The sequence below is a fragment of the Bubalus bubalis genome, chromosome 9, assembly GCF_019923935.1.
Source record: "Bubalus bubalis isolate 160015118507 breed Murrah chromosome 9, NDDB_SH_1, whole genome shotgun sequence".
Classification (NCBI taxonomy): domain Eukaryota; kingdom Metazoa; phylum Chordata; class Mammalia; order Artiodactyla; family Bovidae; genus Bubalus; species Bubalus bubalis.
Genome location: NC_059165.1, coordinates 69619559 through 69645268, shown reverse-complemented (window position 1 = coordinate 69645268; position 25710 = coordinate 69619559). Strand labels below are relative to the sequence as shown.

Genomic DNA, 25710 nt, shown 5'->3' with positions numbered 1-25710 from the left:
AACCCTATGGATTGTAGCCCGCCAAGCTCCTCTGTCCATGGGATTTTCCAGGCAAGAATACTGGGGTGGGTTGCCATTGCCTTCTCCAGGTTCTGGAGAATACTGGGGTGGGTTGCCATTGCCTTCTCCAGGCTTTGGTTTAAAATATACTTTAAGTAGGTGTTATTTTAATTTGCTTAGCTCACACTGAAGATCCAAGCCATAACCTAATGCACTGTAGGTAAATTATAATTAAACTTATTTATAATTTATTTAAATTTATTGGTAAATGTGGTATCATAAATTCTTCCAGGCCTCAATATATTATTCTATATTAATGTCAATTAAATGTCTAGGTTGATATTTTGTCAAAATCAAGGTAATGACTTTGGTTTTGGAAGAGGAGGTTGGGATTTGGGAGATTTCTTTCTTTTTGGGGAAAGTAGTTACTAGATTTCTTTTAGGTGTTTCTGAACTAGTGTTTGTTGTGGCATTTTTCCTTCGTCTATCAAGTGGATTTTTAAAAATCAATAATAGATGGCCCCAAATCAATTTATTTAATTTATAGAGAAGATTTTATACCATTCAATATTTTTAATAATTATCACAGTGCATACTGTCTTTGGAATCTGAGGTGAGAGAAAGTCTGATTATTAACTTTCTATTTGCTATTTCAGGTGCCTCCTTAATATATACTTCCCTCTTGTCAGGATTTTGCAACCATGGGAGACATTTTATGTATAAATATTATTTTATGTATGCAGATAATTTTAGATATATCTGAGATATTTATTATTTCTTTTTCTAAGCTGATACAATTATTATATATGCATTTCTTTTTGTGATCAGACATATTTCATGGTAATTTAAGTAAGAAATAGAAAAGTAGCCATACATGAATTCTTGTATTCTTAATGACATATTTATAAATTATTACAAGCTTTTCTCAAACTGCCTAATGTTTCTCACTTACTCACCTTTTCTCATTGCTAACCTAATATCCTTATTATTTCTTAGCATAACAGCCTGTTATTAACACATGTTTGTTTCAGTCTACTTTTGGTACATCTCTCCCAGTTCCTCAGGTGGACTTCCTGGCAGTCATGCACAGCCATGATAGAGAATAGCTGTAAACTTTAGGTGGAGAAAATCAGTTTGGCTTACATTTAGAGTTTCAGAAAATATCAGTGTGCTGTGTCCATAGTAAAGATACACAACAAATGTTAGGAACATTTACTATACTTTTTTGTAATTTTATTAAATATTTTAATATTGTAAAGTAATTAACCTCCAATTAAAATAAATAAATTTATATTTAAAAAATAAAAAAAAAGCAATGAGCCAATAAGATATTATTTGCTCTGGAAATACACAAAGGTTAGGTTTGTGTCAGAAAATAATAGGCAAAATTTAAATTCATTAGCTTTGAATTAATCATCTTATCATGGTATTTGATTCAAAGTTAATGTCAGTGTTAAGTTTATATTTAATTCACTTTCAAACTTTTCCTTATGTCTGATTATTTTTTCCTTAATTCATTAAATATCTTCTACATTCACAGTAATAATAAACACTAATTGATTAGAATTAAGAGGCTTCCCTAGTACCTCAGTTGGTAAAGAATCTGCCTGCAATGCAGGAGACCCAGTTCGATTCCTGGGTCAGGAATATCCCCTGCAGAAGGAAATGGCAACCCACTCCAGTCTTCTTGCCTGGAGAATCCCTTGGACAGAGGAGCCTGGCAGGCCACAGTCCATGGTGTTGCAAGAGTTGCATGTGACTTAGTGACTAAATGATGACAAATTGATTAGAAAGGCAATACATGTTATCATTCTCTCCATGCCAGTTCACAGCCAATATAAATTAATTCAAAATAGAGAAACACAATAAATATTTAGCATTATAGAATATTTAACCAAATTTTATGTTGGTTAAAATTTTTATTACTTATATAGAGTGAATTGAGTAGAAGACTAGGTTTATAACAAGAAAACAAAGCTTCAGTGTATCCCCTTGAAGATATTTTAAAAGGAAGAAAATAATTTATGTTGGAAAATCACCTAAATTTTTATCTCATTTCTATTATCAAAATATGTTGAACTTTACATGATGTAAAACCTTTATTTGTATTTTGTAATTTGTTAAGTCTCTATTGTTTAATAAACACAGATTCAGTGTATTGACTAAAGGAAGATATATTCCCTAAGGTGATTCAAGAACATTTTCTCCTATGTTATAATCATCACTTTTTTCTCTTAAGGAAAGTCAATATTGTACATGGAATTCTCAGATATGGTCTGCTTTTATATTTTTATTTAAGTCATGAAAACAGGAAATCAAAATGTCAAAACAGATTTTATACTTCTTGGTCTTTTCCAATATGGCCCAATGGACACTGTTCTCTTTATTGTCATTGCAATCCTGTTTTCTGTCACTGTGATGGGGAATATCATACTGATTCTTCTCATTCAATTGGACACCAGACTCCACACTCCAATGTACTTCCTACTCAGTCAACTCTCTTTCATTGACATGAGGTACATCTCTACCACTGTGCCCAAAATGGCAACTAACTTTCTGTCCAGTAGTAAGACTTTTTGGTTGTGAGATTCAAGTATTTGTGTTCTTGGTCCTTGGTGGAACTGAAGCTCTTCTTCTTGGTGTCATGTCTTATGATCGCTATGTAGCCATCTGTCACCCTTTACGTTACCCTGTACTCATGAGCAAGAAGATCTGTTGGTTCATGATCACATGTGCATGGACCGGTTGTTCCATCAACTCTTTAATACATACACTGTATGCATTTCAACTCCCCTTCTGTGGAGCTCGACTTATTAATCACTTTTTCTGTGAAGTTCCATCCATGTTGCCGTTAGTGTGTCAGGACACTTCTCAGTATGAACATACAATACTCCTGAGTGGACTTATTATTCTGTTGTTACCTTTCATGGCCATTTTAGCTTCCTATGCCTGTGTACTTACTGTGGTATTCCAGATGAGTTCAGGAAAAGGGCAGACAAAAGCTGTCTCCACTTGTTCCTCTCACCTGACTGTGGCAAGTCTGTTCTATGTAACCACTCTCTCCACCTATACAAGGCCACACTCCTTGCATTCCCCGGAAGAGGACAAGATCATAGCTGTGTTTTATACCATTATTACACCTCTTCTGAACCCATTTATCTACAGCCTGAGGAATAAAGAAGTTATAAAGGCCTTGAGGAGATTATGTGTACGGAAAATATGACTGTAGGAATTCCTTATTGACTTAGACTGAATAATATAAAAAGCTGTGCTTAAAATACTGTCTTGGAATATATAAATGACAATAAAAACTGCCTAATAATATATGAATCCTAAGAAAAGTTTATGAAGGAAAAAAGTGATAAAAATTTTTATTACTCTTTATATCAGAATTTAATTATGAGCACAATAAAATTCAACCCTTTTAATCCAATGTTTTCATATTATGAATATTTTGAATGGGACATTTAAAACCTGCAATCCAAAGCATGGGGTTCCCAGGTGATTCAGTGACAAAACAATCTGCCTGCCGATGCAAGGATATGCAGGAAATGTGGGTTCCATCCCAAGGTTGGGAAGATCCCTTGGAGGAGGAAATGACAACCCACTTCAGTATTCAGTATTCTTGGCTGGAGAATCCCATATACAGAGGAGCATGGCAAGCTACAGTGAATAGGGTTGCCAAAGACAGACATGACTGACAGACCCAGCACATATTCAAAGCATATGGAATATACTTTATCCTAATATACTTTTAAGAGACTCTATAAGTGAAAAATTTTATACAAGGCAAGTTATATAATCCAATCATTCAACATATTTTTAGTGGTTTAACAATATGTGTGTCACTGGTGATAACTGCTTAATCAAAAATGAATACTGACATATCTCTGAAATCATCTACTTTCAAATTTCAGTACGACTGAGCATTCAATGAATGCAATAAATATTGCATTATATCAAAAGTTATAGCTGTTATAAAAATAAAATAAGTAGGAAATTTTGGTAGGGAAAATTTGCCATCTTCTATAAAATTGTCTTGAAAACAGAAACTGAAAGGATGGTATTTGATCAAATATTGAAGGGAGATGAGAAAATAAGCCAATTGGATACCTTGTGATGTGTTTCCTATGTAGCTGCTGCTGCTAAGGTGCTTCAGTCGTGTCCGACTCTGTGCGGCCACACAGACGGCAGCCCACTAGGCTCCGCCCTCCATGGGATTCTCCAGGGAAGAACACTGGAGTGGGTTGCCATTTCCTTCTCCAATGCATGAAAAGTGAAAAGTGAAAGTGAAGTCGCTCAGTCGTGTTCGACTCTATGCGACCCCATAGACAGCAGCCTACCAGGCTCCTCTATCCATGGGATTTTCCAGGCAAGAGTACTGGAGTGGGTTGCCATTGCCTTCTCCGTTCCTAGCTAGAGCAAGAAGCAAAGGAGCAGAGAAAATGGTTGACAAAGTCACAGTAGATCAAGGTGTAAATTACTGAGCTGTAGAAAATGAGTGGTTATAATGGACACATAATTTGTAATAAAATGTAGATTGGTATAAAACTAGCATTAAAGAAGATAAAAAAAAGATTGTTGGGTTTTGCAGAGAAGATTGAAATCGGCCATTAATCCACTGCAGCCATCTCATTGTGATAAAATAATATCTTGGACTGAAGTAGTATTTGTGCAAGAGCATGAATTAGCCAGACTACATTGACAAAACCTTGTGAAATTTGAGGAAATTATAAGGTTTCAGAACTAAGCCAAGGTCATGGACTGCACAACTGAACACTGGAATTACCAAAAACATAGTTCAAGAAAACCCAAGCAGAAACATTGGATTCCTTGTTCACCTTTGATGTTAGCTCTTTGGGCTTCCTATGTAGCTCAGTTGGTAAAGCATCTGCCTGCAATGCAGGAGACCTGGGTTCAATTCTTGGGTAGGAAAGCTCCCTGAAGAAGGAAATGTCAACCCGCTCCAGTATTCTTGGCTGGAGAATCCCATGAACAGCTTGGCAGGCTACAGTTCATGGGATCGCAAGAGTCAGACATGACTTAGCACTCTTTTTCTTTCTTTCATCCCAGTAATGGTAACATTATTATGACTTCCATTCCCTCTGAGTGAAAGCTTTTATTAACAGAATCAAATAATAACTTCTCCTTTGTGTTTGGTACATTTGCTCAATGTGTTTATAAGATTCATTTTTTAATATATCTAAATAATGTAATTATTTTTATTTCCAAGTAGCATTCTACTGTCTGAATATACCATGATTGCTTTTATCTGATATAGATGTTTGCTATTGTGAGTAAAATTGGTAAAATTTTCCTGTACAAGACACTGAATTGTGCATATAAGTACTACTATAGCATTGGCTCCTTCATAACACCTCCACAATGTCACATAGTTATCATTTTATCTTTGAGATGAGAAAAGTTAAGATCTACTCTCTGAACAAAATTTAGTTACACAATACAATATTATTAACTATAATAAGCATTATGCATATTAGATGTCAGAACTTATTCATCTTCTAACTGGAGGTTTGTACTCTTTGAGAAACATCTCTCCATTTTAAGAACCTCCCAATCCATGATTCCCACTATTGTAACTTCTCTTTCTATAAATATGGATTTTTGATATACCACATACAATTAATTATATAGCATTTGTCTTCCCCTGTGTGACTTTTCTCACTTAGCATGATCCCTTCAGGCTACTTTAATATCATCCCAACAGCAGGATTTCCTTTTTATTCATGGCATAAAATATTTCCTTGCATATTTATACCACAATTTCCTTATCTATTCTTCTCTCCAGAAACACTTAAATTATTCCCATACCTTAATAATTGTGAATAATGATGCAAAAAGCATGTAGTGCAGATATCTCTTCAGTATCCTATCTTAATTTATTTTGAATTATTGCCAAAAATGGGATTGCTATATTGTATAGAAGTTCTATTTTTAATATTCTCAAGAACTTTCATATTTTTTTTTTTTTTAGTGATTGTTACCAAAGTATACTCCCAATGACAGGACACAATGGTTCCTTCTTATCCATATTCTCAACACTGATTACATTTTGCCTTCTTGATAGCATTCTAACATGAATGAGATGGTATGCCATTTTAGTTTTGATTTGTATTACCCTGATAATTAGGAATATTGAGCATCATTTTTATGTACCAGATGCCCTTCGCATATATTCTCTGGGAAAATTAGATTCCGGTCTTCTGTTCAAATTTAATTGGAGTAATTTTTGGTATTAGGTTGTATGAATTCTTTATGTATTTTAACTCCTTATCAGTTATATGATTTACAAATAAAATTTTTTCCAGTCTGTAAGTTATCTTTTACTTTGTTGATCCTTTACTCTGTCTTGCAGAAGCTTTTTAGTTTGAACATATCTTGCAAGACAAGTCTACTGATGATTAAATAAGTCCCATGGCTTTTTTTTTTTTTTTTGTCTTGGGAAAACTTTTATTTCTCCTTTATATATGAAAGAGAATTTTTCTGGATAAGGTATTCATGGCTAGAAATTTTAATCTTTAATCTTTAAAATTTAGAACTTTGGTGCTTTTTACACATACAGTATTTAGTTGGAAATCTGACATTCTCTTCATACTAAGTCAAACAATTGGGAGAATCAAAGTGTCATAACATTTTTAATTAGGCAAAAATTCATGAGTTTTCTAAAATAAATATATATTTATAACAAACTAGACAAAAGATCATCATATAGTCCAGATGTTTTTGAACTTAACTGCTCATTAGAAGCTTACTTGGAGCTCTGGAGAAAAAAAAGCAATACTTCGGCATTTGTATTTTTCAAAAACCTTCAAGGTAATTCTGATATGCATCTGAATTTTACAAAAATGATTACAGGTTTTTCTATTAAATGGTAGTGTTGGTGATATAGAGTTCTATTATTTTTCTGTTGACCAATCATTATACAAAGGTAATAAGTGAGCAATAGTTACATAGTCACAGTAGTAAAAGATTTTAATCATTTTTCACAATCAATAGTTAGACAAAAATAAGAGAAAATTATAATTGCAAGCCACAACGTGATCATGATTAACTTAACAATATAAAATAATTATATACAATTTGGGGAGTCAAGCAGAGTGATGTGGTAAGTGGAGCTGCATACATGTACATGTTTTCCTCCACACCCCTCCCCCATCTATGTCTTTTAGTTAGTGCATTTAATCCATTTATATTTAAGGAAATTATTGATATGTATGATCCAATTACTGTTTTCTTAATTGTTTTGGGTTTCTTTTCTGTAGGCCTTTTCCTTCTCTTGCCTAGAGAATTTCCTTAGTGTTTGTTGTAAAGCCATGATAGCTACTTTGAACTGCAATTCATCTTAAATATTTTAGCTGAGAATAATTATTATTTGATTTTTGTGACTCTAATATCTCATTATTTTTTATGTTTTCTGTAGGTATGTGTTCCACTTTCAACTTTGAAGTAGCAGAGAGTCTTAAATAAACTTTTATATCTTTGATTCTTAGAATTCACCAAGCTGGCTCTCAGAAACCCCTCTTAAGTATGTCAGAAGGTGGCAATATTGTGAATTGGTAGTTTCTTTCTTGCCTATTAAGCATGGTCTGTTATCTGAGAATGTTTCCATTCTTCTGAGGCCCACTCTCCAGGTAGCGCTCTGGAATGCACACAAGGGGTGAGCAGCAGAGTGGTGGGACATGTGGGTTTATTTTTGGGGTTTTGAGGGTATTCATTGGACCAACGAAGCAATCTGCAAGTAGGGTACTCTCAAAGGCTGTGTATTCAAGGAGGCCTATCCTTGAATAATCTTCCATGACGTAATTACATATGATAAAACACTACATTTGACAAAATATGTGACAGTAGACCTTAGAGACTCTACATGAAGCTAAGGACACACTTCATACACTGAATATCATCAATAAATTTAAATAAATGCGTTCTCATCTTATGAAATATGCCCAATAGAAAGCTGATTGAGAGACTTTGATCTTCATTGCAAAATATACTTCATTAAATCATTTTTAGCATCCAGATATATGGAAATATATTGATACATGGACTTTCATGGTGGCTCAGACAGTAAAGCATCTGCCTACAATGGAGGAGACCAGGGTTCAATCCCTGGGCTGGGAAGATCTCCTGGAGAAGGGAATGGCAACCCACTCCAATATTCTTCCCTGGAAAATCCCATGGAGAGAGGAGCCTGGTAGGCTACAGTCCATGGGGTTGCAAAGAGTTGATCAAGACTGAGCAACTTCACTTTCACTATATGGAAATAAGTTTGATTTTTGCACTGTTTTTCTTCTTTTCCATTTACCTATTGTTTCTTTATACTGTTATTTTTAGGTAAATTAGAGATTTCATAATGGGACATAAGAATCAGGCTTTCAGCAGTGGCCTCACTCTTGTTTAATTGGAACACAGTTGATTACAATATTGTGTTAGTTTCAGGTGTACAACAAAAAGATTCAATTATACTCACACATACATACACACATAGACAAACCAAAGTCATACCACCAATATTCCAAGCAAGGATGTACTTGGCAATATTTCTGCACTATCCTCACTCGCACACTCAACCCTATTGCCTAGAGTGTTAGGGATAAAGCTATTACAGTAGTGCATAAAAGTAACTTTCTTCATTAAAATAGTAAAAAAAAATTACTCAGAACTTTAGTTTTTTATAATTCTATATTTACTACCTAGAAGAGATTCAACAGTAGATTCTTCTGAGAAGAATACCAAGTTTTGTATCTCTAAAAGGTGGAAGTTCATATTTCCAAAACCACAGTATGCAAAGTTAAAGTATGTTTGGGTTTTGTAAATATGTGCCTCAAAAAATGTATCATTCCCTCTGACATACCCATTATATTCACTCAAAACATGTTTAAAAGCCAAAGGTGACTCAAGGCCTTCAAATCTCTCCCATGCAAATTGTAAGAATTTGTAAGAATTACATTTTATAATGCAATTAACATTTAAACAAATTGTGTAAGAAATGTGTTTCATAGAATGTTACATTTTTATAGAAATTAGTACAATTATACTTAAGGGATGGAAGAGTTGGATAGCTACCTAGGATGTTATTGGAACTAGTCATAATATGATAATTTTTACTTTTAATGGAGAGAGTGCTGTATTCATCATGGTGTCTATAATGATGATTATTGAATATGGATTAAAAAGGCGATTTCAAATCCTGAAAGATGATGCTGTGAAAGTGCTGCACTCAATATGCCAGCACATTTGGAAAACTCAGCAGTGGCCACAGACTGGAAAAGGTTGTTTTCATTCCAATCTCAAAGAAAGGCAAAGAATGTTCAAAGTACCATACAACTGTACTCATCTCACATGCTAGCAAAGTAATACTCAAAAATTCTCCAAGCCAGGCTTCAACAGTTGGTGAAGCAAGAGCCTTCAGATGTTCAAGCTGGTTTTAGAGGAACCAGAGATCAAATTGTCAACATCCTGTGGATCATTGAAAAAGCAAGTGAGTTCCAGAGAAACATCTACTCTGCTTTATTGATTACACCAAAGACTTTGACTTTTTATTATAACAAACTGTGGAAAATTCATCAGGAGATAGGAATATCAGACCACCTTACCTGCCTCTTGAGGAATCTGTATGCAAGTGAAGAAAAACAGTTAGAACAGGACATGGAACAATGGACTGGTTCCAAATTAGGAAAAGAGTACATTAAGGCTGTATATTGTCACCCTGCTTATTTCACTTATATGCAGAGTACATGATGCAAAATGCTGGACTGGGTGAAGCACAAACTGGAATCAAGATTACTGGAAGAAATATCAACAACCTCAGATATGCAGATATAACCACTCTTATGGCAGAAAGCAAAGAAGAACTAAAGAGCCTCATGATGAAGGGGAAAGAGGAGAATGAAAAGGCTGGCTTAAAAATCAACATTCAAAAATCTAAGATCATGGCATCCAGTCCCATCCTTTCATGGCAAATAGATTTGGAAATAATGGAAACAGTGACAAACTTTATTTTCTTGGGCTCCAAAATCACTGCAGATGGTGACTGCAGTCATGAGATTAAAAGGCACTTGCTCCTTGGAAGAAAAGCTATGACAAACCTAGACAGCATATTTAAAATGCAGAGACTTTGTGGACAAAGGTCCGAATAGACAAAGCTATGTTTTTTTGTTTTTTAAGTAGTCATGTATAGATGAGAGAGTTCGCCCATAAAGAAGGCTGAGTGCCAAAGAACTGATGCTTTTTTACTGTGGTGCTGAAGAACACTGTTGAGAGTCCCTTGGTTAGCAAGGAGATCAAACCAGTCAATTCTAAAGGAAATCAATCTTGAATATTTATTGGAAGGACTGATGCTGAAGCTGAAGCTCCAATATTTTGGCCACCTGATGTGAAGAGCTGACTCATGAGAAACAATCCTGATGTTGGGAAAGATTGAATGCAGGAGAAGGGGATGACAGAGGATGAGCTGGTTGGATGGCATTGCTGACTCAATGGACTTGAGTTTGAGCAAGCTCCGGGAGATGGTGAAGAATAGGGAAAACAGATGTGCTGCAGTCCATGGGGTTGCAAAGAGTTGGACACGACTGAGTGACTGAACAGCAACAATAAAAAGTCCTGGGATTCCATAACACTTATGAAGTCAATCAGTTTTACAGAAGAAAATGTTGATCAATAGAAAAATGGAGTCTTGACCTAGGCTTATTTCTATGGGAATAGTGGTTCATGACACTATACAGCAGTTATTACCAAAGTTAGTGAGTGTAGAATTAGAGTAGACATTTTTCTCAATAAAGCTCAATTATTTAAGTGAGTATTATCATGGCAGAAGGATCAAGTGGAAACCTTTCTCCTAAAATAGTCTGCCAAATGTATTACTGAATCTCAAGAGAACAAGGAAACAGGAAAAATTAGTTCTTAAAAAGAGAATGATATTAAGTGATTATGATTCTGATTCCCTGCCCTACTCACTTATTTGGCTTATGCAGAAGATAGTTTAAATTTATAGAGTAAGAGTAAAATTATAATAAACTCAAATCGCTGGAGATATTCAGTTATTTTTATTCTAGTTGTTATAGAAATAAATTCCCACAAAATGGTGGTTTAAAAAAGGATTTAAATTTTCTCACATCTCTGAGGGCCAGAATTCCAAAATAATAGCTTTAGGCTAAAATCAAGGTGTCAGCATGTCTCATACCTCTAGAAGCCACAGAGAACAATCTGTTCCTTGCCTATTCTACCTTTGCATAGCTGCCAACATTTCTTGTCTTGTGAGTCCATCACTTCAATCTCTGCCTCAGAGGTTAATAAAATTAAAAGATACTTGCTCCTTGGAAGAAAAACTATGACAAATCTAGACAGCATATTAAAAAGCAGAGACATCACTTGCAGACAAAGTTCTTTATAGTCAAAGCTATGATTTTTCCAGTAGTCAAGTACAGATGTGAAAGTTGGACCATAAAGAAGGCTGTGCACCAAAGAGTTGATGCTTGCAAACTGTGGTTCTAGAGAAGACTTTTGAGAGTTCCTTGGACAGCAAAGAGATCAAATTAGTCAATCCAAAAGGAAATCAACCCTGAATATTCATTGAAAGAACTGATGCTGAAGCTGAAGCTCCAATACTTCGGCCACCTGATGTGAAAATCTGACTCATTAGAAAAGACTGATGTTGGAAAAGATTGAGGCCAGGATAAGAAGGGGGCAACAGAGGATAAGTTGGTTGGGTGATATCATTGGCTCAGAGGACATAGAAAGAAAAAGAGAAAGTGAAGTTGCTCAGTCATGTCTGACTCTTTGCAACTCCATGGACTGTAGCCTACCAGGCTCCTCCATCCATGGAATTTACCAGGAAAGAGTGGGTTGCTATTTCCTTCTCAAGGGGATCTTCCCAACCCAGGGATCGAACCCAAGTCTCCTGCATTGCAGGCAGATGCTTTACCATCTGAACCACCAGGAAAACCCATCAGAGGACATGAGTTTGAGCAAATTCTGGGAGATAATGAAGGACAGGGAAACCTGGCATGGGGTTGAAAACAATCAGATATGACCAAGCAACTGATCAACAACAATCTAAGGCAATCTCAAAATCTTTTACATATGCAATAATTTTATAATACAAAGCAACACTCACAATGGATTAGTATCTGTTATCCTGAGGGACCATTACTTAGCCTCCTAAAATTTACCTCAACTTCAGAGAGAGCTCTCATTCACGATTTCAGTCAAATTCTCTGAACAAAAATAAGTTATTTGTAAAGTTTTGAGTCAAAATTTCTTCTGATATGTTTGTAGCAATAATTTTTTCTCCTCTGCATTTGGAATCCAGTGACAAAAATGTTTATCAAGTTACTGACCTGGAGTCTCTTGAGACTTTTTTCTCTGATTCTTCCATCTGTCATCTCCATTTTTTCACTAAACCAACCTATAGTGAGAGTGTTATTTATTATTATTGCAGTTTGGTTACTGTTGTTTTGGTTCCCCTTTTGTCTACTTTTTCATTGCTAGATTCTCTATTTTTCTATTCACTTAAAATTTTGTCATTCAATAGCCAGTTTAAAGTGTTGTCAGATAATTGTAACATCTGTTGTGATCACTTTAGTATTGATAGTTGATGGTTTCCTTTTCCAAAGACTTGAGATTTTCTTAGTTCTTCAAACTTTCTTATATTCAGCTTCAATCTGCAAACTCTATTTTGTATGCTTCAGATGAACTTCTCTAAAATGCCTTTTCAATTTCTATCATCAACTGAAATCGACAAGACAACAAGGAAGCCAGATGCTGTATTCCTAGAATTGAGAACAGTGCTAAATATTTAGCATGCATATTATATACAATGTCAACATACCAAAATCAATTGCCAAAAATTGTAAAATAAAATTTAATAATACAATGAAACTTAGGATATGATAAAATTTCTAAGAGAAATTCTAATGAAAGATGTACAAAACTTTTACACCAAAAGCTGCAAATATTGCTGAAAAGTGAAAGACTTGTCTAAAAGGAATAACATACCCCATGATCATAGATTAGAAGACCAACACTGTAAAATGAATTATAAATACAAACAGAATTATAAATTCAATGCAATGCTGATTTGTTTCTAAAATGATGTCAGTTTTGAGGAAGAATCTAAATGTTTGTTTTTATTTACATAAAAGTGGAGATATGTTAGTGGCAAATTCATATCATATCATCAAGTAGCTCATAGAAATATAATCAGTAAAATCTTCTATTATACAACTATAGGCTGTTGAATAAATACACACATCTAGCTTCTTCATCCATTTATGGGCACATCTCTGCCTGGAATTTTATGGTAAAATAATTCTTAGATTCCACATATGTTTCCCTTTCCCTTAGCTTAAACATTCTAAGATATGAAGTAACATTTGCCCTTATCCTCAAAGTTACAGTTTAATTCCCTGTATTGTGGAATAAAAATATATAAGAGCTGGGAGTCATACAGGATGATAAACTATCTAGCCATAATAATGTAAGTATAATTGTCATGTACTGTATATTGATGATTATATTCTAATAAATATAAAATTGTCATGAAAACTTTTGAATGAGATTAAGAAAAGATGGCAGATTAGAAGGATGTGTGATCATTTTCTTCTGTGAGAACACCAAAATCAAAACTAGCTGTTGAACAATCAACAGGAGAACACTGCTGCTGCTGCTAAGTCACTTCAGTCGTGTCCGACTCTGTGCAACCCCACAGATGGCAGCCCACTAGGCTCCCCCATCCCTGGGATTCTCCAGGCAAGAACACTGGAGTGGGTTGCCACTTCCTTCTCCAATGCATGTGAGTGAAAAGTGAAAGTGAAGTCGCTCAGTCATGTTCGACTCTTAGTGACCCCATGGACTGCAGCCTACTAGGCTCCTCCGTCCATGGGATTTTCCAGGCAAAAGTACTGGAGTGGGGTGCCATTGCCTTCTCCACAGGAGAACACTGGAACCCACCAAAAAAGATATCTCAAGTCCAAGGACAAAGGAGAAGCTACAATGAGACTGTAGGAGGGGCACAATCACAGGAAAATCAAATTCCATACCTGCTAGGTTTGTGGCCCACAGACTGGAACATAATAAAACAAAAGAAGTTTTTACAATGTTGGAAGGTTCTAGGAAGCACATCAGACTTCCCAATCTGGGGGTCCAGCAAAGAGACTGGGAATCCCCAGGGATCTGACTTTGAGGACAGTGGAATTTGATTACAGAACTCCCAAAGGATTGGGAGAAACACACTCTTGGAGGGTACAAACAATATCTTGTGCATACCAGGACCAATGGAAAGGAGCAGTGACCCCACAAGAGACTGAATCATACCTGCCTGTAAGCATTTGAGGGTCTCCTGCTGAGTAGCCATGGGTTGGAAGTGGCCTGTCTTGGGGACAGAGGCACTGGCAGCAGCCGTCCTGGGAGGCATGTGTTGGCATAAGTTCTTTTTGGAGGTCACCAATAGCCCTACCACAGAGCCTATAGACTCCAGACTGGATCACCTCAGGCCAAACAGCTAACATGGAGGGGAAACAAGCTATCAGAAAACAATCTTTGATTAAAGATTTACTGGGCATGGCCCTGTCCACCAAAGCAAGACCCTGTTTTCTCCACAGTCAGTCCCTCCCGTCAGGAAGCTTGCATAACCCTCTATCCACAGCCATCAAAGGGCAGACAGAAGAAGTAAGAATTGCAATTCCAAGGCCTCCAAAATGAAAAGCACAATCACAATAACCAAAATGATCACATGGATCACAGCCTTGTGTAACTCAATGAAGCTATGAGCCATACTATGCAGGGCCACCCAAGAATGGCAGGACATGGTGGAGAGTTCTGACAAAACTTGGCCCACTGGAGAAAGGACTGGCAATCCACTTCAGTATTCTTCCCTCAAGAACTCCATGAACAGTATGAAAAGGCAAAAATAAATGACACTGGAAGACGAGCCACCCAGGTTGGTAGGTGTTCAATATGCTCCTAGGGAAGAGTGGAAAAACCACTCCAGAAAAAAATGAAGAGGCTGGGTCAAAGAGGAAACAATTCTCAGTTGTAAATGTGCCTATAGATGAAAGTAAAGTCCAATGCTATAAACAACAATATTGCATAGGAATCTAGAATGTTAGGTCCATGAATCAAGGCAAACTGGATGTGGTCAAGTAAGAGATAGCAAGAGTGAACATTGACATTTTAAGAATCAATGAACTAAAATGAAAGGGAATGGTGATATTTCATTAAAATGACAATTACATCTACTACCGTGGGCAAGAATCCCTTAGAAGAAATGGAGTAACCCTCATATTAAACAAAAGAGTGCAAAATGCAGTACTTGGATGCAATCTCACAAATATGACAGAATGATCTAAGTTTGTTTCCAAGGAAAACCATTCAGCATCACAGCAATTCAAGTCTATGCCCCAAACACTAATGCTACAGAAGGTGAAATTGAACCATTCTATGAAAACCTACAAGACCTTCTGGAACTAACACCAAAAAGAGATGTCCTTTCCATCACAGGGGATTGGAATGCAAAAGCAGGTAGTCAAGAGACCCTGGAATAACAGATAACGTTGGCCTTGGAATACAAAATGAAGCCAGGCAAAGGCTAACAGGGTTTTGTCAAGAGAACATGCTGACCACAGCAAATATCCTCTTCCAACAACACAAAAGGTGACTCTACAAATGGACATCACCAGATGGTCAATACTGAAATCAAATTGACCTGGAGCTGACTGTGACTCATATCATCAACTCTTTATTAAAAAGACTTAGGCTAAAATTAAAGAAAGTAAGGAAAACTACTAGACCATTCAGGTATGACCTACATCGAATCCCTTATGATTATACAGTAGAGGTGATGAAGAGATTCAAGGAGAAGATCTGCTATACAGAGTGCCTGAAAAATTATGGACAGAGGTTTACAACATTGTCCAGGAGGTGGTGATCAAACACATCACCCCAAAAAAGAAATGCAAAAAGGCAAAGTGGTTGTCTGAGGAGGCATTAAAAATAGCTAAGAAAATAAGAGAAATGAAAGACAAAGAAGACAGGGAAAGATATACCTAACTAAATGCATAGTTTCAAGAATAGCAAAGAGAGGTAAGAAAGCCTTTTTAAATAAACAATGCAAAGAAACAGAGGAAAACAAGAGAGTGGGAAAGACTTGAGATCTTGTCAGGAAAATTGGAGATACCAGGGAATAATTCATGCAAAGATGGGCACAATAAAGGACAGATATGGTGAGGACCTAACAAGCAAAAGAGATTAAGAAGTGACAAGAATACACAGAAGAACTGTACAAAAAAGATCTTAAAGACCCGGATAACCATGATGGTGTGGTCACTCACCTAGAACCAGATATCCAGGAGATGAACTCAAGTGGGACTTAGGAAACATTACTATGAACAAAGCTAGTGGAGATGATGGAATTCCAGCTGAGGTATTAAAAATCCTTATAGATGATGCTGTGAAAGTGCTGCATTCATTCCAATTCCAAAGAAAGGCAATACCAAAGAATGTTCAAACTACTATACAATTCCTCTCATTTCACAGGCTAGCAAGGTAATGCTCAAAATTCTTTTATCTAGTCATGTCATAGTCATTCTTCTAGTTCATGAGCTGAGAATTTCCAAATGTACAAGCTGGATTTAGAAAAGACAGAGGAACTAGAGATCAAATTTCCAACATCAGTTGGATCATAGAAAAAGCGAGGGAATTTAAAAAAAAAAATCTACTTTTGCTTCATTGACTACACTAAGATCTTTAACTGTGTGGATCACAGCAAACTATGGAAAATTCTTAAAGAGATGGTAATGCCAGACCTCCGTACCTGTCTCTAGAGAAACCTGTGTGCAGGTCAAGATGCAACAGTTAGAATCAGATATGGAATAATGGACTGGTTCAAAATTGGGAAAGGAGTGTGTCATGGCTGTATATTGTCACCCTGATTACTTAACTTACATGTGTAGTGCATCTTGTGAAATGCCAGACTGGATGATTTACATGCTGGAATCAAGATTGCTGGGAGAAATAAAAAAAAAACAAACTCATATATTCAGACGATACCACTCTAATGGCAGAAAGCTAAAAGGAATAAAGAACCTTTACATGAGGGTGAAAGAGGAGAGTAAAAAAGCTGGCTCAAAACTTAACATTAAAAAATCTAAGATCATGGCATCTTGTCCCATCACTTCATGGCAAATAGACTGGGAAAAAAGTGGAAACAGTGACAGATTTTATTTTCTTGGGATCTAAAATCACTACAGTCGATGACTGCAACCATGAAATTAAAAGACACTTGTTCCTTGAAAGAAAAGCTGTGACAACCTTGACAGCATACAAAAAAGCGGGGATATCACTTTATGAACAAAGGTCCACATAGTCAAAGCTATGGTTTTTCCCGCAGTCATGTTTGAATGTGAGAACTGGACCATAAAGAAGGTCGAGCGACGAAGAATCGATGCATTGCAACTGTGGTTTTGGAGAAGACTCTTGAGAGTCTCTTGGATAGTAAGGAGATAAAAACAGTCAATGTTAAAGAAAATCAACCCTAAATGTTCATTGACAGGCCTGATACTGAAGCTGAAGCTCCAATACTTTGGCCACCTGATGCAAAGTGCCAACTCATTGGAAAAGATCCTGATGCTGGGAAAGATTGAGGGAAGGAGGAGAATGGGGTGACAGAGGATGAGATGGCTGGATGGCATCACTGACTCAGTGGACATGGGTTTGAGCAAACTCCAGGAGACAACGAAAGACAGGGAAGCCTGGCATGTTGCAGTCCATGATTTTGCAAAGAGTTGGACACAACTGATTGACTGAGCACATGCACCCATACACATTCTAGGAAAATTTCCATCAGTAATTGGATTTAAGGAAAGTTTTAACTATCAAGGTACTTAATTTTTTAATTTAAAATCTGGTATTTGGATTCTTAAATAACCATGTTTCTATCTAAAACTGTTAATCAATGCTTATCTGCTTGCTCATTGAATTTATCTTCTGAGTAAATTGTTGCAAGGTATTTTTGATAAAAGTTATAGAACATATACCAAATACAATATATTACATATTATTGTTGGGAAAATGAAGATAGAGATATGTGGTTATTTAGCAGAAAGTTATAGTCTAGTTAAGAAAGTTTGTATTCAGACTGTGTATGTTTCCATCAAACTGTAACCTACGCTATCTCGCCTCTTAAGTTATTGAGTTTTACATGTTTATAATCATGTATATATGTATATATATCTTGTCTGGAGAATCGCAGGAAAAAAGGAACCTGGCTAACTACAGCTCATAGTGTCGCATAGAGTCAGACACAACTGAAGTGACTTTGCATGCACAAACATACATATATATGCTGTAAGTATGTTTGTACATGTGGTAAATATGTGAATATATATGTTGTTGTTGTTGCTGTTGCTTGTATTTACCTGAACAAAAGGGGTACCTTGTGTCATCTGATTTCATAGGATTTTTTCAGAGAGATTGACATAAATGTTCAACATTTCTTTAATTTTTACAGATTAAATAATTTTTGTTTTGTTAGAACAGCATTAAATGAATGCCATACCATTATCTAACTTCTGTCTATGAACTTGAGGACAATAAACCGTGAATGGTTACAACATCTTCCTGGACCTCTGGACTTTCAGATATATGAGTCTCCTAATACCCTGAATATGGAAATCTCCTTAAGATACTTTAGAAAAAAAAATTTGTTTTTAGAAAAAAAAAATTATTTACTATGGAACAGTTCCTGGGTCATGTAATTTCTTGAAATATCCTAAATGTTTTCAAAATACTTCAAAGTGTATATTGGTTGGTTATTATTGCTGCTGCTAAGTTGCTTCAGTCGTGTCCGACTCTGTGCGACCCCATAGACGGCAGCCCACGAGGCTCCGCCATCCCTGGGATTCTCCAGGCAAGAACACTGGAGTGGGTTGCCATTTCCTTCTCCAATGCATGAAAGTGAAAAGTGAAAGTGAAGTCGCTCAGTCGTGTCAGACTTGTAGACATAATCAGCCAATGTGTTTAACTGTGGACTAGAGAATAAGTTTTCCCTAAAGGTCTTTCCAAAAAAAAAATAATAAGAAGAAGAAGAAGAAGATTCTCTAATGATTAGGCAGTCAGCCCAGTTGAGTCTTTAAAGTCTTGCATAAGGTTGAGAAAATTACACTTTGGTTTAAATACTATTCTTCACCAAAGTTTTCATGCTAAATGATTGAAGGCTTAAAATATATTAGGAAAAAAAAAGGAAAAAATCTTACAAATTAATTGTGTGGTAATAGTTCCTAAAATGTATTTTAAATTATAGATTTTTAAAATATATTTTATGCCTCTCTGCAGCAGCGCTGCATTAAATAGTTTAATAATTAAGAATATATGTGATCTTTCTATGACCTCAAGCAATAGGATTTTATTTAAAAAAGAATTATCAGAAAATGAATCGTTGTGAGTCTCTAATTATTACCTCTAATAGGGTAGTATGGAATCATTTTTTTTAACTGTAATTTTGCAGCTCCATCTCCTGTTCCTTGTTTAATATTTAAATATCCTAGAATAATAAGTTTTATATCAGTATAAGAGGGAATGTGCCTCAGTGGAAAGGGACTTTACATGTTTTATGAAATGAAAGACAGTTGATATGTCTATTTATCTAGTGGGTAACTTATGCTTTCAAGGCAGGCATCAAGTACATGGATGGATGAAGGCAAAGTCACAGTAAAATCATTCAGTATCAGCTCTTCAGATGCAGCTTCCTCTGAAGTAAGTCTGAAGAAACTATAGTTCCTTGATGAGTTTACTATAACTCAAAACAAAAATATATGTCTACTTTGAGACATATTTAAAAGGTTAAATTTTACTTTAATGTTTATGTATGCAAGTTAAATTTTATTTTTTGCATGCAGGTGTATTTTAATTGGGTTACATCAGGGTTGGCTGTTATACATTTATTACTTGTATGCTTTCTGCAAAGATAATATAAAGGTATGCATTTGAGATTTATTTGATCTTTACTGAATTTGAATCCTCTCAGGTTTACAAGGTTTACAAGGGGCTGGGGAGAATCTTGGTGCAGTGAACTAGGACCAGTATTCAGTGAAAGTGAAAAATGAGAGTGAAAGTCATATCTAACTCTTTCCATGGGATTCTCCAGGCCAGAATATTGGAGTGGGCAGCTTTTCCCTCCTTCAGGGGATCTTCCTGACCCAGGAATCAAACTGGGATCTCCTGGTTTGCAGGTGGATTCTTTACCAACTGAGCTATGAGGGAAGCCCCAGTATTCAGTAGTCCTATCTATCCTCAATCTGAGAGGACATGACCCCAGGAACATGCTTGTCTTCCTAAGGAATATATCTGTTTCATTCTTATTTTATCTTCAAGTTCCTGCATTAAGTTTATCATGTAATCATAGTCACCAATATCTTGGGGATGATGAAAGGCTATAAAATACGTCAGCTATTTCAAAACATAGATATACATAATAAAAATTTATGCAGTTCCATTAAAAGTAATATTTTGCAATTTGTATGGCTCCATAGGCATGCTAGCTATTAACACTTCCATTTTTATAAACTATTTTATTATAACTTGTTAATATTAAAAATGTACTATATTGTCTACCTCCATGGCTTCCAGTTCTATGTATTTCTCTAGTTTTCATCTCCAGAAATGAGTTACTAATGTCTTAAATTAATTCTATAATATTTTTATCATTTATGGCAGATTTCAAACTTCAAATGAAAATTTGAGATCCCATGCAAATATATATATGAATTAGAATAATAACTTGGAAGGGCTATATTTTGATAAAAAATAAGTACACATTTAATTGCTTCTTTGGCAAAATTGTTTAGGTTGAAATTTATAATTTTCAGTTTATGGAAATAGTAAACTAGCTCTCGAATCTGACCTGGTGAACAAAAATGTTCATGTTGCTTTCTCTTTCCCTGCCAAAGTTTTTGTGGTGTGTGTGCTAAGTCACTTCAGTCATGTGTGATTCTTTGCAACCCTATGGATTGTAGCCCGCCAAGCTCCTCTGTCCATGGGATTTTCCAGGCAAGAATACTGGTGTGGGTTGCCATTGCCTTCTCCAGGTTCTGGCTTTGGTTTAAAGTATACTTTAAGTAGGTGTTATTTTAATTTGCTTAGCTCACATTGAAGATCCAAGACATTACCTAATGCACTGTAGGTAAATTATAGTTAAACTTATTTTTAATTTGATTTATAATTTACTTAAATTTATTGGTAAATGCAGTATCATAAATTCTTCCAGGCCTCAATATATTTTTTTATATTAATGTCAGTTAAATGTCTAGCTTGATATTTTGTCAAAATCAAGGTAATGATTTTGGTTTTGGAAGAGGAGGCTGGAATGTGGGAGATTTCTTTCTTTTGGGGGAAAGTAGTTACTAGATTTCTTTTAGGTGTTTCTGAACATGTTTGTTTTGGCATTTTTCCTTCGTCTATCAAGTGTATTTAAAAAAAATCAATAATAGATGGCCTCAAATCAATTTATTTAATTTATAGAGAATATTTTATACCATTCAATATTTTTAATAATTATCACAGTGCATACTGTCTTTGGAATCTGAGGTGAGAGAAAGTCTGATTATTAACTTTCTATATGCTATTTCAGGTGCCTCCTTAACATATACTTCCCTCTTGTCAGGATTTTGCAATTAACCATAGGAGACATTGTATGTATAAATATTATTTTATATATGCAGATAATTTTAGATATATCTGAGATATTTATTATTTCTTTTTCTAAGCTGATACAATTATTATATATGCATTTCTTTTTGTGATCAGACATATTTCATGGTAATTTAAGTAAGAAATAGAAAAGTAGCCATACATGAATTCTTGTATTCTTAATGACGTATTTATAAATTATTACAAGCTTTTCTCAAACTTCTTAATGTTTCTCACTTACTCACCTTTTCTCATTGCTAACCTAATATCCTTATTATTTCTTAGCATAACAGCCTGTTATTAACACATGTTTGTTTCAGTCTACTTTTGGTACATCTCTCCCAGTTCCTCAGGTGGACTTCCTGGCAGTCATGCACAGCCATGATAGAGAATAGCTGTAAACTTTAGGTGGAGAAAATCAGTTTGGCTTACATTTAGAGTTTCAGAAAATATCAGTGTGCTGTGTCCATAGTAAAGATACACAACAAATGTTAGGAACATTTACTATACTTTTTTGTAATTTTATTAAATATTTTATTTTATTTTTGATCAGTTTTATTTTATTTATTATTATTATTATTTTTTTTTTACTTTGCAATATTGTATTGGTTTTGCCATACATCAACATGCATCCGCCATGGGTGTACATGTGTTTCCCATCTTGAACTCCCCTCCCACCTCCCTCCTCATACCATCCCTCTGGGTCATCCCAGTGCACCAGCCCCAAGCTTTCTGTATCCTGCATTGAACCTGGACTGGTGACTCGTTTCTTATATGATACTATACATGTTTTAATGCCATTCTCCCAAATCATCCCCACTCCCTCTCCCACAGAGTCCAAAAGACTGTTCTATACATCTGTGTCTCTTTTGCTGTCTCACATACAGGGTTGTTGTTACATCTTTCTAAATTCCATATATATGTGCTAGTATACTGTATTGGTGTTTTTCTTTCTGGCTTACTTCACTCTGTATAATAGGCTCCAGTTTCATCCACTTCATTAGAACTGATTCAAATGTATTCTTTTTAATGGCTGAATAATACTCCATTGTGTATATGGACCACAGCTTTCTTATCCATTTTAAAAGCAAGGAGCTAATAAGATATTATTTGCTCTGGAAATACTTAAAGGTCAGGTTTGTTTCAGAAAATAAGAGGCAAAATTTAAATTTATTAGCTTTGAATTAATCATTTTATCACGCTATTTGATTCAAAGTTAATGTCAGTGTTAAGTTTATGTTTAATTCATTCTCAAACTTTTCCTTATGTCTGGTTATTTTCTCCTTAATTCATTAAATATCTTCTACATTCATAGGAATAATAAACACTAATTGATTAGAATTATGGGGCTTCCCTAGTAGCTCAGTTGGTAAAGAATCTGCCTGCAATGCAGGAGACCCGGTTTGATTCCTGGGTCAGGAATATCCCCTGCAGAAGGAAATGGCAACCCACTCCAGTCTTCTTGCCTGGAGAATCCCTTGGACAGAGGAGCCTGGGAGGCCACAGTCCATGGTGTTGCAAGAGTTGCATGTGACTTAGTGACTAAATGATGACAAATTGATTAGAAAGGCAATACATGTTATCATTCTCTTCATGCCAGTTCACAGCCAATATAAATTCAAAATAGAGAAACACAGAAAACATTTAACATTATAGTGTATTTAACCAAATTTTTATTACTTTATAGAGTGAGTTGAGTAGAAGACTAGGTTTATAACAAGAAAACAAAACTTCAGTGTATCCCCTTGATGATATTTTAAAAGGAAGAAAATAATTTATGTTGGAAAATCACCTAAATTTTTATCTCATTTCTATTATCAAAATATGTTGAACTTTACATGATGTAAAACCTTTATTTGTATTTTGTAATTTGTTAAGTCTCTATAGTTTAATAAACAGATTCAGTGTATTGACTAAAGGAAGATATATTCCCTAAGGTGATTCAAGAACATTTTCTCCTATGTTATAATCATCACTTTTTTCTCTTAAGGAAAGTCAGTATCATACATGGAATTCTCAGATATGGTCTGCTTTAATATTTTTATTTAAGTCATGAAAACAGGAAATCAAAGTGTCAAAACAGATTTTATACTTCTTGGTTTTTTCCAATATGGCCCAATGGACACCGTTCTCTTTGCTGTCATTGCAATCCAGTTTTCAGTGGCTCTGATGGGGAATATCATACTGATTCTTCTCATTCAATTGGACACCAGACTCCACACTCCAATGTACTTCCTACTCAGTCAACTCTCTTTCATTGACATGATGTACATCTCTACCACTGTGCCCAAAATGGCAACTAACTTTCTGTCCAATAGTAAGACCATTACATTTTTTGGTTGCGAGATTCAAGCATTTGTGTTCTTGGTCCTTGGTGGAACTGAAGCTCTTCTTCTTGGTGTCATGTCTTATGATCGCTATGTAGCCATCTGTCACCCTTTACGTTACCCTGTACTCATGAGCAAGAAGATCTGTTGGTTCATGATCACATGTGCATGGACCGGTTGTTCCATCAACTCTTTAATACATACACTGTATGCATTTCAACTCCCCTTCTGTGGAGCTCGACTTATTAATCACTTTTTCTGTGAAGTTCCATCCATGTTGCCGTTAGTGTGTCAGGACACTTCTCAGTATGAACATACAATACTCCTGAGTGGACTTATTATTCTGTTGTTACCTTTCATGGCCATTTTAGCTTCCTATGCCTGTGTACTTACTGTGGTATTCCAGATGAGTTCAGGAAAAGGGCAGACAAAAGCTGTCTCCACTTGTTCCTCTCACCTGACTGTGGCAAGTCTGTTCTATGTAACCACTCTCTCCACCTATACAAGGCCACACTCCTTGCATTCCCCGGAAGAGGACAAGATTGTAGCTGTATTTTATACCATTGTTACACCTCTTCTGAACCCATTTATCTACAGCCTGAGGAATAAAGAAGTTATAAGGGCCTTGAGGAAAGTATGTGTGCAGAAAATATGACTGTAGGAATTCCTTATTGACTGAGACTGAATAACATAAAAAAGCTGTGCTTAAAATACTGTCTTGGAATATGTAAATGATAATAAAAACTGCATAGTAATATATGAAACCTAAGAAATGTTTATGAAGGAAAAAAGTGATAAAAATCTTTATTACTCCTGATATCAGAATTTCCTTGAGCATTGTAATTGTAACTAGATGAATTTTCAATATAGAGGCTTGAGAAACACTGTATTGTCCAACTTATTTAACTTTGAACACAATAAAATTCAACCCTTTTAATCCAATGTTTTCATATTATGAATATTTTGAATGGGACATTTAATACCTGGGATCCAAAGCATGGGGTTCCCAGGTGATTCAGTGGCAAAACAATCTGCCTGCCGATATGCAGGAGATGTGGGTTCCATCCCAAGTTTGGTAAGATCCCTTGGAGGAGGAAATGACTAACCACTTCAGTATTCAGTATTCTTGGCTGGAGAATCCCATATACAGAGGAGCATCGCAGGCTACAGTCAATAGCGTCGCCAAAGACAGATATGACTGACAGACCCAGCACGCATTCAAAGCATATGGAATATACTTTATCCTAGAAAAGGAGTACGTCAAGGCTGTATACTGTCACCCTGCTTATTTAAATTATATGCAGAGTGCACAATGAGAAATGCTGGGCTGTAAGAATCACAAGCTGGAATCAAGATTGCTGGGAGAAATATCAATAAACTCAGGTATGCAGATGACACCACCCTTATGGCAGAAAGTGAAGAGGAACTAAAAAGCCTCTTGATGAAAGTGAAAGAGGAGAATGAAAAAGTTGGCTTAAAGCTCAACATTCAGAAAACTAAGATCATGGCATCTGGTCCCATCTCTTCATGGGAAATAGATGGGGAAACAGAGGAAGACTTTATTTTTCTGGGCTCCAAAATCACTGCAGATGGTGACTGCAGCCATGAAATTAAAAGACCCTTACTCCTTGGAAGGAAAGTTATGACCAACCTAGATGGCATATTCAAAAGCAGAGATATTACT

At 35.6% G+C, this 25710-nt stretch overlaps 2 protein-coding genes across 2 annotated transcripts; both read left to right on the top strand.

The window, feature by feature from the left end:
• The first annotated feature begins 2301 nt into the window (after positions 1–2301).
• LOC123335274 (olfactory receptor 2AK2-like) lies at positions 2302–3223 on the top strand. Its single transcript, XM_044948715.1, is given in 2 exon segments — positions 2302–2570; positions 2572–3223. Coding segments are annotated over 2 exon segments (921 nt in total).
• A 20483-nt stretch (positions 3224–23706) lies between these two features.
• LOC112587124 (olfactory receptor 2AK2-like) lies at positions 23707–24681 on the top strand. The gene has a single exon (XM_025294197.2). The coding sequence runs from the start codon at positions 23752–23754 to the stop codon at positions 24679–24681; it is 930 nt and encodes a 309-aa protein (XP_025149982.2). The 5' UTR covers positions 23707–23751.
• Positions 24682–25710: the final 1029 nt, after the last annotated feature.

Excerpts from the sequence above, each read along its gene's own strand:
- LOC112587124 (XM_025294197.2), top strand. The coding sequence starts at position 23,752 with ATGAAAACAGGAAATCAAAGTGTCAAAACAGATTTTATACTTCTTGGT.